This window comes from Marmota flaviventris, chromosome 19 (assembly GCF_047511675.1).
Source record: "Marmota flaviventris isolate mMarFla1 chromosome 19, mMarFla1.hap1, whole genome shotgun sequence".
NCBI lineage: Eukaryota > Metazoa > Chordata > Mammalia > Rodentia > Sciuridae > Marmota > Marmota flaviventris.
In genome coordinates, this window is record NC_092516.1 from 19,818,243 (window position 1) to 19,833,265 (window position 15,023).

At 59.3% G+C, this 15,023-nt stretch overlaps 1 protein-coding gene across 4 annotated transcripts in view; it reads right to left on the reverse strand.

Annotated features, from left to right (window-relative positions):
- Gsg1l (GSG1 like) overlaps positions 1-15,023 on the reverse strand; it is a 170,192-nt gene that overhangs the window by 52,280 nt on the left and 102,889 nt on the right. For 3 of the 4 annotated variants that reach the window (XM_071605553.1, XM_027948342.2, XM_027948341.2), the window contains one exon: positions 1,375-1,527. The exons of the other annotated variant lie outside the window; for it this stretch is intronic. In XM_071605553.1, coding sequence (XP_071461654.1) covers positions 1,375-1,527 — 153 coding nt within the window. The remainder of the gene's footprint in view (positions 1-1,374; positions 1,528-15,023) is intronic. 4 annotated transcript variants of the gene reach the window in all.

Below are 15,023 nucleotides of genomic sequence, written 5' to 3' on the forward strand. Positions count from 1 at the left end.
GGAAACTCCCAGACTCTGCCCCCCCACCAGGCTGGGCCATGCTGCTGCCTCTAAGTTGCCCATGGAGTGGACTCTGCCTGCCCCTCCAGGCCTCGGCTCAAAGGCTGCCTTCCTCAGGCCCCACCCTGCCTGTCCCCACGCCCTGGGCAGAGGTCGGGTGGGCACCACACCAGGGGTTGCCAAGGTCCACACGCCAAGTCGTCACCATCTGAGCCCGTCCCTCTGCAGGACGGCAGCCTTCACGAGGCCTGAGCCTTCTTCCTCCTACTCCCTCCACCTCCCCGCACAGTGGCCGTGTGCAGCAGGCGGTCAATAAATGCTGAGCACATGAGAAACAGGTTCTCAGCCTCCAGGAGCTGGGAAGGGGCGGGCGGGACCCCCGGTCATTATGTTGCGGTGGAGATTCAGGCCACACGCGGCTCCTCAGCGGGATGGAGGGCCACCAGGCCACATGTCACTGTGCATCCTGGAACCAGCGCTCAGGGGCACCTTTGATTCCCTCTGACACACTCTCCACCTAGGGGTCACCCCAGGCCCTGGGCTGCAGGCCACCGGATCCAGGGGCCTTTTCTTGGCGCCCTGTGGCTGCACTTCTCTGAGTGGCACGATGCTGGTGACTGTCCCCTCCTTCCTGAAAGCCTCGAAATCTTTGCCTCTGAGGTCTTTTCCCGCAGTCTCTGACCCCCCACACCCCCCCTCTAGCTTCTGTGTGTTTGACCGTCGCGTCCTACTCAGCATCTCCCGGGGGAAGGAAGGGTCAAAGGCCAATGAACTGAGGCGGAGGAGTGATGTGGGTGTCCTCCACCCCAGTGAGCGCCCTCTTCTTCTTCTTTTTATTTTTGTACCAGAGATTGAACCCAGAGCCGCTTTACCACCGAGCCACACCCCCAGGCCTTTTTTAACATTTTATTATTATTATTATTTTTTTTTTTTAATTTTGAGACAGGGTCTTGCTAAGTTGCTGAGGCTGGCCTCCAACTTGTGGTCCTCCCGCTGGAGCCTCCCACATCGCTGGGATTACAGGCGTGCCTCGCTGGGCCTGGCCCTTCTTCTTTTTCTAATTGGTGTGCGCACACAAGGGTGCCTCACGCATCCTGGGCAAATGCTCTACCACTGAGCCATAACCCCCGCCCCACAAAAGCCACCACGACCCACCCATTCTATGAAGCCACCCTCTGCGCCTGCGCCCTGGATCCGCCCATCACCAAGCTGTCAGGCTCCGAGGGGCGGGGCTGGGGGCGGGGCTCCTGGAGCCCCAGGACTCCGCCCAGCTCGCTGCGCGGGGACGGACACGCCCCTCAGCGTGGGTCCCGGGGCTGCGCTCCCTGCGGGCCGCTGGCTGCCCGCCCCGCCCCTGGCCGCGACCAGTCCTACCTGAGAGCACCGTGAAGACGGCGGCGAAGGCGTTGAGCTTGAGCCCGTCGATGACGCTGCTCGAGTGGAAGAGCTCGAGGCACATGAGGCTGAAGCCGACCACCAGCAGGAGGATGTAGAGCACCTCGGAGACCACCGACAGCCACAGCACCCCTGCGGAGGACAGCAGAGGCCCCGGTGAGGGCCGGCTCCCCGACGGTCCCCGCGGATGGAGGGACCCGCCGCGCCGCCCTCTCCAGGGACTGGATGGGAACCCAGCAAAGCCAGCCGGGGTGTGGCTGCCTCCGCTGACCGCTACTGGCCAGGGCAGGGTGCGACCCACCAAGGGCCTCTCTCCTTTATCCCCGGGCTGCGTGGCTCGGGTGGGGCCAGGGCTGAGCTGCAGAGGTGCGAGCAGATGGCCTCCCTGGGGGGCTTTGTCTGCAGGCTGACCAAGTTCCCCGGTGCTGACCAGAGGGCATAGGGTTCTCTGTCACCTGCGGCCCTAAGAATCCCGAGTCACATCCACACATCATGCTGCCCTCCAGGGACACCTACACCTTGACCTGCCCTGTGTCCTTCCTGCTTTTTTCTAGAAGTCACCCCTGCTATTCCCGTGACTTCAACCTGGTAATTCTCCCAGCTATTATGTCCCGTCCTCCCAGATGCAGCCGATTGGTCCAGTCTGATCATCGGACCCAGAACGGACCAATCAAAGCCCTTCTCTAGGAATCTGAGCAGGGAGCCAGAGACAGACCAGGAGAAAAGAGCTCAGAAGAGAGTCAGAGCAGGTGAGCGCCTGGATCCAGCCATTCCTGAAGGCCAGCTCCACTCTGGGCCTTCTAGTGGTTTAGCTATTCAAATTTTGTCTTCCCCAAGACAGCATGGCTTCCTTTCCCCCACAGGGCTGCTTAGTTTAGGGGGCATCTGCTGTTCCTCTACCCCACATTCTTCCCTTTTCTTCCTACATCCTTTCTTCTAGTCTTGGTGGTTGAGTTGCTGCTAACCCACATCTTGGCTCCAAGTTTGGGGCACAGGGCTCTTAACTAGCTCCATGTCTCTCAATCTGCAGTTTGAGCTCAGGAATGACTCTCCCTCTGAGCCTCAATTTCTTTGTCTATGAAATGGGTATTTATTTGTATTCCAAGATCCCAGGATCAGCACACAGGGAAGGCTTGCATCCTGTGTATTATTACAGTGGTCCTATGGGAGAACATGGTGGGGACACGGCCAGTGGGTGGGACATGGAGCTCAGGAACCCTTGACCGAGGGAGATGGAGACCCACAGACAGATTCAAGAGTGAGGAATGAAGCCCATGATTTCTGAGAATCGGGGGGAGACGAGGAGAGGGAACTGTAGCCACACCTGTGTAGCTGACTCTGCAAGCCCCACTAGCCGGGGGTTCAAGCAAGACCCAGGCTTTAGAAAAGGGACAGGGACCAGGCCTGACTGGTCAGAGATGGCCCCGTGACTCAAGTCAGTTTCATGAGCCTGGGCTACAGGACTTTTGCAGGATCTCGCAGGAAAGAGACGCCCTTTCTTTCTGCCAGGTTGGAGGTTGGAAGGATGGAACCAGCTGAACTGTGTGGGAGCAGAACCTTCCTGAAGGTGAGGTGGATGTCAAGCTGAGACAGGGCGGGAGAGTGTATCCCGATGACGCTGTCTGGTGCCCGCGATCCAGCCAGGCCCAGGTAAGCTTGAGGGAGGACTCACATCACTTCCCATTGCTGTTCTCTGAAAGTGTCCTGTGTGTGTTCTTTCCGACCTCTGCAGCTCCCCGTGGTGCCCCCTCCCATGTGAAAACGTCCCAGGGAGCACCCAATGGATCCTGTTTACTAAATGAAGCAAACAAACAGCTAATTCTGGGCCCCCATCTGTTTGCTAAAGAAAAATCCAGATTCTGAAACACCCACTATCCTTTCGAACAAATGGGGCTTTCAGAGTTTGGGGAGAACTTTTCTCTTTCTCTTTCTCGTTTTGCTACAAAAATATCGCGTCTCCTGAGCAATCCCTTGGATTTCTGAGAGAGAATAGTGCGCTCTTGGCAGCCGGGCGCTGTTGGAACACTCCCTGGCACGGGTGCGCAGCTCCGGGGCCCTCGGCTGGCCCAGCGCCCACCAGGCAGCAGGAGGGAGGCAGGGAAGCGAGGGGAGCCGGGCCGTGCCAGGAAGCTGGCTGCCCAGGACGGGTGACAGCCCCGACTCGGGAGCCTCCCGGGGGGCCTTGTCCCAACCCACATTGGCCCTGGGCCAGGCGTCCCTCCCACGTGCACGCACAGTAGGGCCCTGCTCTGCTCTTTCAGATGGGAGGAGGGGGTGGGTGCCACCTGGGGGGGGGGTGCAGCCCAGGGACAGCAGGAGCCCAGGGTGGCCATGTGGCCTCTTTCGCCCACTAGCTCCTCTCTGAGATGGGCAGTGAGCCCGGCCCTGTCACAGGCCGGCCAGGATCGGGTTCCTCAGTCCTGCTGCCTGGCTAGATCCGTTCCTGTGCCTTCTGACCGCTGCAGGCTGGAGCATGTTTGAAAGTCCCCAACCCCTGTCCCCAAGCCACCGAGCATTGCGAGGACAGCAGCTATGATGATCATCACCGGGTTTCTGCTGAGAGCAACAGCCAGGGTCACAGTACAGCTTGACAGTTAGGAGGTGATTGTGACGTGCCTGGTCCCCATGACCAATGCTCATGACCCATCTCCTGGACACTCTTTTCAGTGTTTTTAGTCTTTGGAGAATTATTTTGGGGCGATGGGACCCCACTTTGCCCATCTTGGCTCCGAAAGTGCCTGGGAACTTACATGTCCCTCTCTGGGCGGTCATCAACCTGCGTGTGACCAGTGGGGCCCCGTCCTGGGGCTCTAGCTGGGGCAACTCTGAGGTGACCCACACTGTAGGGAGGACCTGGCCATTGTCCACCTTAATTCCCTTTTGTCCCTCCAACCCGTTCTGAGTCATTTCCCTTCCCCGGCTTATCTCAAGTTCCAGAATCAGCGAGCCCCGCAGGCCGATCACCGGGCAGGGGACCGAAACTGTCCCCTTAGCAGTGATGTCTTCCTGGCACGCGTAGGACCCTGCCGACACAGACCGAGGGGACAGTCCAGCAGACCACAGTTTGACCAGGACGTCTCGATGACACATTTCTTGCTCCACCTGCTCTAGTTCTTTCCCTGGGCAACCCTGGAGCTGGGCAGGTCCCCTGCCTCCTCCCAGTGTGGCCACAGCGAATGAACTAGGTTCTGGAGCCAGGCCTCTGTCCCCAGGGGCTATGCGAGCCTGGCTGGTGCCAGGGAGATGGTTATTGTCTGGTTCCCACCATGAACCACCTCCCTCCGGTCCCCAGCTCCCTCCCAGTGTCCCCTGGCAGCAAAGACCTGGATGCAAATCCTGATGCTGGGGAGGCCGGGCTTGACTTGGGCGCACAGGCCAGTGAGGCCCTCTGAAGGGTCTCTGCAGGGGGACAGCTGAGAAGGGACAAAGGAACCTGGTGACGGGGAGCCCTGCCAGGGTCTCTAGCCGCTCCCTGCCCTCAAGATGACGGGGACGGGCTGTGGCCACGATAAAGTTGAACACAAGCGGTTGAACCCGAAGACCCCGCGGGTGTTGTCCCGCAGCCGTGGACAGGCTCTGGGAGCTGTTTGCTGATGTGGACGGCGATGGCGGCTGGAGGCTGGGAGCCAGTCGGTGCCTCTGAGAGGCCCGTGGGGCACTAGAGGGCAGCTGGGGGAGGGACCCAAGGGGACAGCATTACTAAAAGGGAGGGGCCGGGGGCCACGGAGGCCCGGCTGCCCACAGCCCCTGGGGTGCGCCACCACTTTTCAGCCCCTGCATCACTCTGCCCAGGGATGCCCTGGCCACCAGTGCCCACTGTGCCCACCACGAGGGCTCCGTGTCGCACTGAGGTGGTGCCCAAGTCCCTGAGGTGGGTCCTACTGGGACGCAGTCAGCACCTGTGTCTTCCCACAGATGGTTTAATGCTGAGTCGCGACATAAAATTGTCACAGCCAAACAGCGAAGGAGCCAGTCACTCCGGCCCTGTCTGAACCTCTTCTTTCCTCCGTGGGAAGGGGCGTGTGGTGCTGTGTGTCCCCCACACCTTGTGACACTTGGGCATGATTTTGAAGCCGAGCGTGGGCCCCCGGCTCAGAACCTTCCTGGCCAGTCAGTGTGACCGTGTGAGCCACCTCCTGGGCTGAGGTCCTCCGTCACCCCACCCCGGCACCCCTCTCTGTGTGCACCCTGCTCTGTGCCCAGGGCGCTGACCTGCCCATCTCCCTGCTGCTGGGTGGGAGAAGCCCGGCTCACCCTCCCGGAGCATCCCTGGTTGCACTTTGTCCTCCTGCCTGTGACTTCCACTCCCGGGGTCCCCCTCCCCAGGTCGGGGCTCACTGGCTCTAGATCACTGCCCCCACCCCTCCCCGCCTGCCTCGGGGAGTAGCAGCTCCCCACTGTTGGACTTGGGGGCCCAATTCCCAGCCCTGCCCTTCCTCGGTTTATCAGCCACCTCCATTCCAGCCACCCGGGCTGGGTCCCCCCTGACTCATCTCGTGTCACTGCAATAAATCCCCGTCCCCTGATGGAGCAGGATCCAGGCCAGCGCTCCAGGGTTGCTCCCGACCGGCAGCCTCAGGGTCGCCAGGAGATGGTGGTGCAGTGTCGGGGACTTCACCCACCGGGGACCTGCTGGAGGAGGGTCTCGGTGACGGAGCCCCTGCTGTGTCCTAAAGCCCCCATCCCGCCCCCCGCGGTGGGGACACGAGCTCTGATCCGAGACCCACTAACCTAAGGCTCTTTTTAAAGCGGACGGCGCATGCGTGAACGCAGAGATGGGAAGGGACACCCCAGGGCCCGCGGCAGGGATATGGGAAGGGACACAGGGCCCGCGGCTCATTGGAGGCTCATCGCCGTGGCCATGCGGGGCAGAGGTTCCATAATCACAGAGATGATTGTCCCCAGCCTCCAAAACCTGCTACTAATGGCTCGATTTGCAGAGGAGAATGGGTGACCTCCGGGGGCAGAAGGAGTGAAGTGATCTGTCACCAGGGGCAGGGCCCGTGGGTGACAGTCCGCCCTGCTGCCTGCACTTCTTGCCTTTTAAAAAAAATGCCCTGGGAGCCCAGGAGCCCAGGAGGCCAGCTCTGGTGGAGTTGATGGGTTTCTAGGAACCGTCCCCCCTCGCCCATCCCCCCTGGAGGAGAGCGTCCCCAGGGCTCCTGGGCTGAGCAGGAAACCAAGTCCTGGCTGTGTGACCCTGCCTGGGGCCTGAGTCCTAGGTCCTGGGCTTCATAGACAAGTCGTGAGCACTGGACGGGACAAGACCTGTCAGTGCCATGCACCTCACCCTTGGGGAGTGTTCAAGAAAGGTGACCACGACTGCCACTAACTATGGGAGGCACCAGAGAGCCCCGAGGTCCCTGGTGTCATTCTACGAACCGAGCTCAGGCTGGTGCCCACGGAGGTGGGTGAGCAGATCACACGACCTGGCCCCTCATGCAGTCAAGAGGGGCCATAAACACGGGGTGCATGAGCCTCTGCCACCGTCACAAGCCTCCTTGTTTACAGAGTAAACTCTGCTTCAAGTGTAGAAAGGGGCTGGGGCTGGGCTCATGGCTGCCTGGCACGTGTGAGGGGCCGGGTTCGACCCTGAGCACCACATAAAAATAAATAAGAGTAGAAAGGGTCCTCTCTAAAGTAACAATAAAAAAGCAGAGTATAGAAGCAGAGTTGTGTCCATCTTATTCTATTTATTTATATTTTGGGGGATACCTGGGATTGAACCCAGGGGCACTTAACCACTGAGCCACTTCTCCAGCCCTTTTTGTGTTTTATTTTGAGACAGGGTCTCACTAAGTTGCTTATGGCCTTGCTAAGTTGCTGAGGCTGGCCTCAAACTTGTGATCCTCCTGCCTCAGCCTCCCAAGCAGTCACGATGACCGGTATGCACCACCACAGCTGGCTGTGCATCTACGTTACACGACTAGCCTGCACAGTAGGTGTGTTGACACAAGCATTGCCACAAGCAGGTGAGTGACGCACGGCCATGCGTCATGTTGGGACGGCCACACGAGCGCTGGACGACCGGAAAGCCTCAACTTCATGGTAGTCTGGGGCCGCCTTGGCATCTGAGCTGGAGAGTCTCTGCTGACCCTCTAGAGTGTGCCTTGGTTGCAGGGACAGCCCCAGCTCGGCCCCACGGCGGGGTGCGGATCAGGTCTGGCCGCATCACTGTAGACAGTTATAAGTGGCGCGAGGCACAGAGGTGGAGATGGTGGCCCTGGGCCACTCCATCTGGGGCGGCTCCTGACCCTGCCAGGGACTAGCAAGGAGACATGGCCTCCGTACCCGCTGAACCTCAGTTTTCTCACCTGTAACATGGGTCCAGGAGTCCACTCTGTGGACCCACTGGTGAGTCAGGAGGTCAGGAGAGCCGCGTGTGGAGGGTCAGCTGTGACCTAGACGACCTAGATGACGTCTCCAAGACCAAGCAGCCAGGGAGACCCAGGTCTGCCACAGGTGCCTGCCACAGGTGCCTGCCAGGTGTCAGACAAATGAGTCCATTGAGGGGGTCGGAGGGGACGGTGGCCAAGTCCCACAGAATCCCAAGGTGCAATGCTATTTCAAAAGGAAATATTTTTTTCTCAAAAAAAAAAAATCCATCAGTTTAATGCATCAGATCAATAAGTCACGGCGCAGCGGCTGGCGGCGGGGAGATGGGTGAGCCGTCCCTAGTCCTGAGCATGTTAAATCATGTAAATGACATGAGCCAGGCCTCGGTGACAGCTGCTGTTTGTGAAATGTCAACGGGAAGCTCAGAGGCAGCGAGGGATGCGTGGGGCTGGTGGGAAAGGCCAGGGGCCTGGGGAACCGCAGGGGGACTTCAGGGGACTCGGAGCCACCACCCCCTGCAGAGGAAGGACCCCGTTCCAGGGAGAATCTGGGACCTGCCCACGTCCCAGAGCAAGTCGGGGAGCGAGTGGAGGAGGGAGGTGCCTTGGGTGCAGGGGCTCCTTCAGAGCTGGGGCAGGGGAGCCACAGATGGTGGCTCTCGCCATCCCCCGGGGGAGCCCTGCAGCCGCAGACCCCTGCAGGACCCCCCCTGCCCTGCAGCTCAGCTTCCCCCGGTGAAGGCCGTGGGCTCCCGTGGAGCTGCCGGGGGCTGGATCCAGCCCACAGAGGGCCTTGTTGGGCCCACACGGTGTTTTTAAAAATATCTGAATTCATTATCGACATTTAAAAATAGGAAACTCCTCATAAAAATCCAGATTTTTTGGACTCTGTTCATGCAACGAGTGGATGCAATACCGGACCCGTGTCCCCACACGATGACTGCTCTGGGGCCAGGCTGGGGCTGTCCCCTCTCCACAGGGCACCACTGTCAGGCCAGCATAGCCCCCACCCGGCCACCACGCTCCTGCCGGGTCCCACGAGCATCTGAGTTTACAGTCCCCTCAACCGTCGGTGTCACGTCTCCCCCGACGACGCTCTGCAGCCAGGCAACGTCTGAAGACCCCGACGGTCCCCCTAGTATCTATGGAGTGGCAAGGGACCTGCACACTCTCAGTCACCCACTGACTTGGGGCCTGGGGGTTCCAGCAGGCTCGAGGGTGTCCCTTTTCAGAGTTACATAAAAGGCGTTTGACTCAGGTGCCCTGAGTGGCTTGTTGGACCCGAGGGCTCTTCCTGAGAGTCGTCTTGCCCACCCTGTTCCATGTCCCTTCCACAAAGGCCCAGAGAGGGTGAGTGAGTTACCCAAAGCCACAATGCTCAGATCCCCAGCCTCGGCACCTGAGGAAGAGCGGCTGTCCAGCATGCCCACCTCTTGGGGTGCCCCCCCAGACGTCCATGTCCTAATCCCCAGGTCTGGACATGCTACCTCGCAGGGCACAAGGGACTTTGCCGATGTGACTAAGATCTCAAGATGGTGACGTCCTCCTGGTTACCTGGGTAGCTCAGTGGAACCACACAGGGATTATAAGAGGGGACCCGGAGGGCTAGAGTCAGAGACGGAGACGTGGCCACAGAAGCAGAGGTTGAAGGGACTTGGGGCTGTAAGCCAAGGTCACGTCGGTGACCTCTAGAATCAGGAAAAGGCCAGGAGGCGGGTCTTCCTTTCAGCCTTCGGAGAGGAACACAGCCAGGAAGCCCTGTGGTGTCACCCCTAAGACTCCTTCAGGATCCTGACCTCCACAAAGGTGAGCTGAATCTGCCGTTTTAAGCCCCGAGGAGGTTTGGGGTTATTTGTTACATCAGCAACAGGAAACTAATACACCTCCTCTGCATTCAAGGGCCCTCCTCCAGGGAGTCTGTCCTGACCACCCAGCTCCTGTGTGGTCCCCGGAGAGTCCCTCCGCCACTCCCCGTGGTGGGGAGAGCCTGGACTTGGGGCTAAGCAGATCTGAGTCTGACCTTGACCCTTGCCTGACCCCTCTGAGCCTCAGTCTATTTGGGGTCAACAGGGCCAATCTGACAGGTTTCCCGGCCAGTGACTCAGCTCACGGCAGGTCCCTGGGAATCGTGGCCTAGCCAGCCAAGGAGCTGGGCCCAGAGACGTGAGACCCTTCTCTGCCGCCGTCACAGCTGCACAGGCGGTTAATCATCGGGACAGATTTTGACAACGCCTCTTGCCCCCGGAGTTCCACAAGGCGCTGGTCCCTGTGGATCCAGGAACATCTCTGGCAGACGTGCCCTTTAGAGGTGGCTCTGCTGGAATCCGCCAACAGTCCGCCAGCCTGGGAGATGTGTCGTGGTGACCTTGGCCTTCAGCATCGGATGACAGCAATTTTTCTTTATTTTCAGAATCCAGAAACTGACTTTGAAAATAAGCTGTGGTCCGCACAGCCCGGGGCTGCAGGTGGGCGGAGGGCAGTAAGGGGGGGACTTAGGGGAGTGACCTGGGTGAGTTCCAGTCACACGCGCCCTGCCAGGTCACCCTGGGCCAACGCTCCGATCCTGCCTCCCTGGGCCTCCCTCCCTGGGCCTTCCTCCCTGGGCCTCCCTCCCTGGGCCTCCCTCCCTGGCTGCACCTGGGCCTCCCTTCCTGAGCCTCCCTCCCTGGGCCTCCCTCCCTGGCCACACCTGGGCCTCCCTCCCTGAGCCTCCCTCCCTGGCTGCACCTGGGTGGCCCTATAGGCAGAGGAATGGCCAGGACCGTCACCCGGCTGAGGACGGGTGTGGAATCTGTTTGATTTTGTTCTTTCTTATGTTTGTTCCTCCCCCCGCCTTCTCTCTCTGTTTTCCTTCCTCCTTTCTGTCTGTCCATCTGTCTCTCTCCCCTCCTACCACTTCTCTCTCTCTCTCTCTCTCTCTCTCTCTCTTGGCGCATGTGGTACTTTTAAAAAAATGAATTCAGTGCCATGTCAATATTGAAAAATGGGGAAATCACATGGAAATGGAGATGCTGTTGCCAACCTGGCGGCCAGGGCCACGTTCCCACTCGAGGACAGCGGTGGGAGCCGAGTGACAGCTGCCCCGTCCCTACTTTGCCGCAGTCTCCACCCCTCCCTGTTGTCCCGCCCCAGAGGCTGAGGGAGGGCTACCTCCCAGAGACCCTCAGAGTCTGAGCAGTGTCCTCTGTAACGACAGTGGCCAGGGAGCAGCGGGAGGGCAGGAGGAGCCAGGCCAAGTGCAGTCAAGGAAGCAGAGATGGCCACAGCTGGGGAGGGAGCCAGCCGAGCATGCTGGGAAAGGCCTGCGTCCAGGAGCCTGCCAGCTCCTGTCCGGCTGACACCTGCTGCACAGTGGGTGTGACAGGGGCTGGTTCCCGTGGAGGGGAGAAATAAGGGAAGTGCCTACCTGTGGTGGGGTAGTAGTGCAAAACCCAGCTTTGTTCCTGACCCGCTGTGTGGCCCTGAGCAAGTTACCTTACCTCTCTGAGCATCTGTTTCTTCCTCCATCTCAGAGGGTGATTTTGAGGGTTAGAAGAGACATGGAAAGAGGCACATCCCAGGCTCGGCTCTCGATAAGCCTCACCGCGTGCCAGCTTCCCCTTGAACAGATGAGAATGCGGAGTGTGTCCAGCCTGAAAGAGCCAGGCTGGGGGGGTGGTGTGTGTGCAGAGCTGGTCCCACTGGGTGGCGTGGATTTCCAGCTGCATCCTGACCCACCCCCACTGTCCTGACAAGTGGTCGGAGACATGTCAGGTCACCCAACGGCGACTGTGTCATATACATCACCCAGCAGTGCCAAGGGCTGTGCTGCGTCCCAGACAGAAACTCATTTCACTCCACCTCGGAGTCAGGTGCTCCTGGGACCTCCCTGCTTCACGTGAGAGGAAACTGAGGCCCAGGTCACGTGACCCGCCCAGCCCTGGCAGATAAGTGGCAGCCTAACTGGGCTCCCTCTACATGGCCGGCCCTGCAGGGGGCTCTGGCTGGTTCCTGGCAACAAGCGTTTGAAGTAGGAGAAATAGGCTCCGTGTTATAAGGGAGGACCCTGAGGCACAGAGAAGTTGACCTTCTGCCCAAGGTCACACAGCATTGGCAAGGGGCAACAGGAACGGCACCCAGGCCTGTCTGAGCCTCATCCTCTCATTCTCTGCACCTCTCTTCTGGGCCACGGACCTCTTTGGCACCTAGGAAAGCCTGGGGTTCTCCAAATATTGTTTTTTAAAATATTTTTTTTAGTTGTAGTTGCACATTTATTTTTTTTCCCCCAGTGGTGCTGAGGATCGAACCCAGTGCCTCGCACGTGCTAGACGAGCGCTCTACGGCGGAGCCACAACCCCAGCCCCCTCCAAATATTGTTTTTAAACACACAGTGCAAGCACACATGGAATTGCAAAGGAACCAATTAAACTGAAGTGGAGTTATCAAAGCACGTTTAAATGAGATGTGAAATACTAATCCTCGCGCTTCGTTATTAAGGTGTGAAATAACGAGATCTACCGCAAGTCCAATAACGAAGGCAAGTTCAAAGTCGCAAGGTCGGGAGCTGTATTCCAAGATACCTGCAGACCTTCCAGGTAACAGGAAAGGGCGATTGTTGTTGGTGACAAGGACCCGGGCTCAGTGAGGTCCTCTGAGATTTGTCACCTCCACGCATCACCGAGGGAAACGGGAACTGCCACTGTCGAGACGGAATGTTCTGCCACCACGTTCTAGGTCCCCTGAATCCTGCCCACCGACCCCCTGGGAGTGTCAGGTTAAGAGTCTCCACTAATCAGCCGTTGGTGAAGGCGTGGTGCTAAATGGCAGATTCCTGGGCTGGTCCCCAAGGGGTCTGATGCCTCGGGTCCCGGAAGGGGTTGGGCAATGCCCTATGGGACAGTGACCCCCAGCCACTCTTCCTCCTGTACCCTGTGGTCTTTTCCCAACCTCTGTGTCACTTGAAATGGTGACAGGCGTTGGTTTCTCTGGGTCTGGTGTGCCCGCCTCTGTCATGAGGACCCCACAGGGACAGGCTGTGTCCCGTGTGACAGGAGACACTCAGCAAATTCAGCCGTCCCTGGGATTCCCTGGGGGACTGGTTCCAGAATCCCCCACAGATCCAAAGTCCACGGATGCTAAGACCCTTACGTAACAGCCAGCATCTGTACGTGGCCTACACGGCCTCCTGCGGACAGTACATCACCTGTAATACCTAGGACAGCGGGGTGCTACGTGAGTCGCTGCTACACTGTATTATCATTATTATTATTACTATTATTATTATTATTATTATTTAATCTTTGGTATTCAGGGGCACTTGGCCACTGAGCCCCATCCCCAGCCCTATTTTGTATTTTATTTAGAGACAGGGTCTCCCTGAGTTGCTGAGGGCCTCGCTTTGGCTGAGGTTGGCTTTGAACTCGCGATCCTCCTGCCTCAGCCTCCCCAGCACTAGGAGAAGCCTGCGCGCGTCTCGTGCAGATGCCATGTTTTTTTCACCTCTTTCTGATCTGCGCCTGGTGGAGTCTGAGGCCGGGAACCGGGGGACACGCTGCACCTGCTGAGTGGTGAGAAGAGGGGGTTGGTTCCAGGCCCACAGCAAAGAGACCCGAAGCAGCTTCTGGGAGGAGGTGGGAGGCCCCCGAGTGAGGGCCGCCTAAAGGTCAAGGTCAAGGGCAAGGAGGACCCAGAGATGAAAATGCCGAGGGTTTCCGCGGTTCAGACCCTCCAGGGACATTTGCAGGGAGGGAGGCCGATGCCCGGAGGAGCTGACCTCGGGGCTGGGGCAGGGTTCACGGACTCATTCGTCCATTCACTTTGGGGGGCAGAGCGGGTTCAAATCCCACCCCGCCCCCTGCGCCCCCAGCCGGGCGATGCAGCCGGTGTCTGGATCTGGCTGGGCCTCCTCCCGTCTGCAGTGAGGCTTGATGAAGTGTGGAGGGACGGTCCCTGGGGAGGGACAGGCTCCAGCCTGGGAGGGACAGGTGTGGCATCTTGTCTTCTTATTGCTCTTTGGTGCCGGGGCCAGAATGCGGCAGGAAAGTCCCCTCAGGGCCTCCGCAGAGACCCGAGGACAGATGCAAAGCAGTGAGGCCCATCAGCCCACGGGGACAGCGAGCAGGGACGAGGGGAAGAGGAGGGGCGGCCTGGCCGGGCTGGGGGTCCCCAGGGCTTGTGGAGGAGGCAGCTCTCGAGAGTCTGGAAGGTTCCAGGGAAAGTGAACCAGCAGGAGGAAGCAGGACCCGGGAGCCGGGGAGGCCGCAGCCAGAGCCCAACCGCGGGACGAGGGGCGGGCAGAGGAGGCCAGAGGAGTGGCGTGGTCACAGCTGGGTGTCCCCGTCGGAGCCCCTGCCAGCTGCTGTGCAGAGGAGGAGCCAGCGGGTCCACCTCGTCCTGTGGGGGTGGCCTTGAGGACCCCGGGAAGCAACGGGGCCTCCTGGACAGTGGGAACCAAGGTTGGGGGCTCCAAGCAAGACAGAGCCTCCTGGGGGCAGCACAGAGGGGTCACCCCGAAGACTCCAGGCCACGTCCCGAGGACAAGTAACCAAGCGGTGGCAGACTCCCACCTGACACCACTAACCCCTCCCCCACCAGCCGTCCTGGCCTGTCCTCGGGGGTGCTGAGGGAGGGGCTCCAGCTGCTGAGATGCCCCCTCCCCTGGGGGCCGTGGAGGGACAGCCACCTGGCAGCAAGGATGAGCCACAAGGGACCAACTCCACCTGTACTGTGGCCCTTCACTGTCCTCCCCTATGGCCTCCCTCTTGTCCCCTGCCCCCCTCACTTCCTGCGCTCACAGAGGTCTCCATGCAACAGGCACTAGCCTGCCCTGAGGCTTTGCACTGACTGTTCCCTCTGTCTGCAATGCTGTTCCTGCAGGGTCTGCTGTGGCTTGGATATGATCTGAGTGTGACCTGAGGGTGAATCTGTTGAAATCTAACTCCCCCCTTGTTTGGCCTAGATGTCACTTCTCAACCATGGCTCCCTAATCCCAGTACTTAAGATTACCAACACCCCTTTCTGATACTCCTAGCCCCTTCCTTTATTTTTTTCCCCCTAGTGTTTAGGGCTCTTTTGAGAAGGTCAGTCAAATCTGCTCTCCTCAAAGGCCTCCAGTGCTCTAATGACTTCCTGTTGCTCCTTCCAGGACCCTAATGGATCTGGCTCCTACCCTCCTCTCCAGCCTCCTCACCTGCCTCCCCAAGGCTCCTTTTCATCTAGAAAGGTACAAAATGCATTCTCACCCCGGGGCCTTTGCACATGCTTTAACCACTTTGGACAGAAACATGGATACAAGAAACCTCTTGCTTTCCTCCT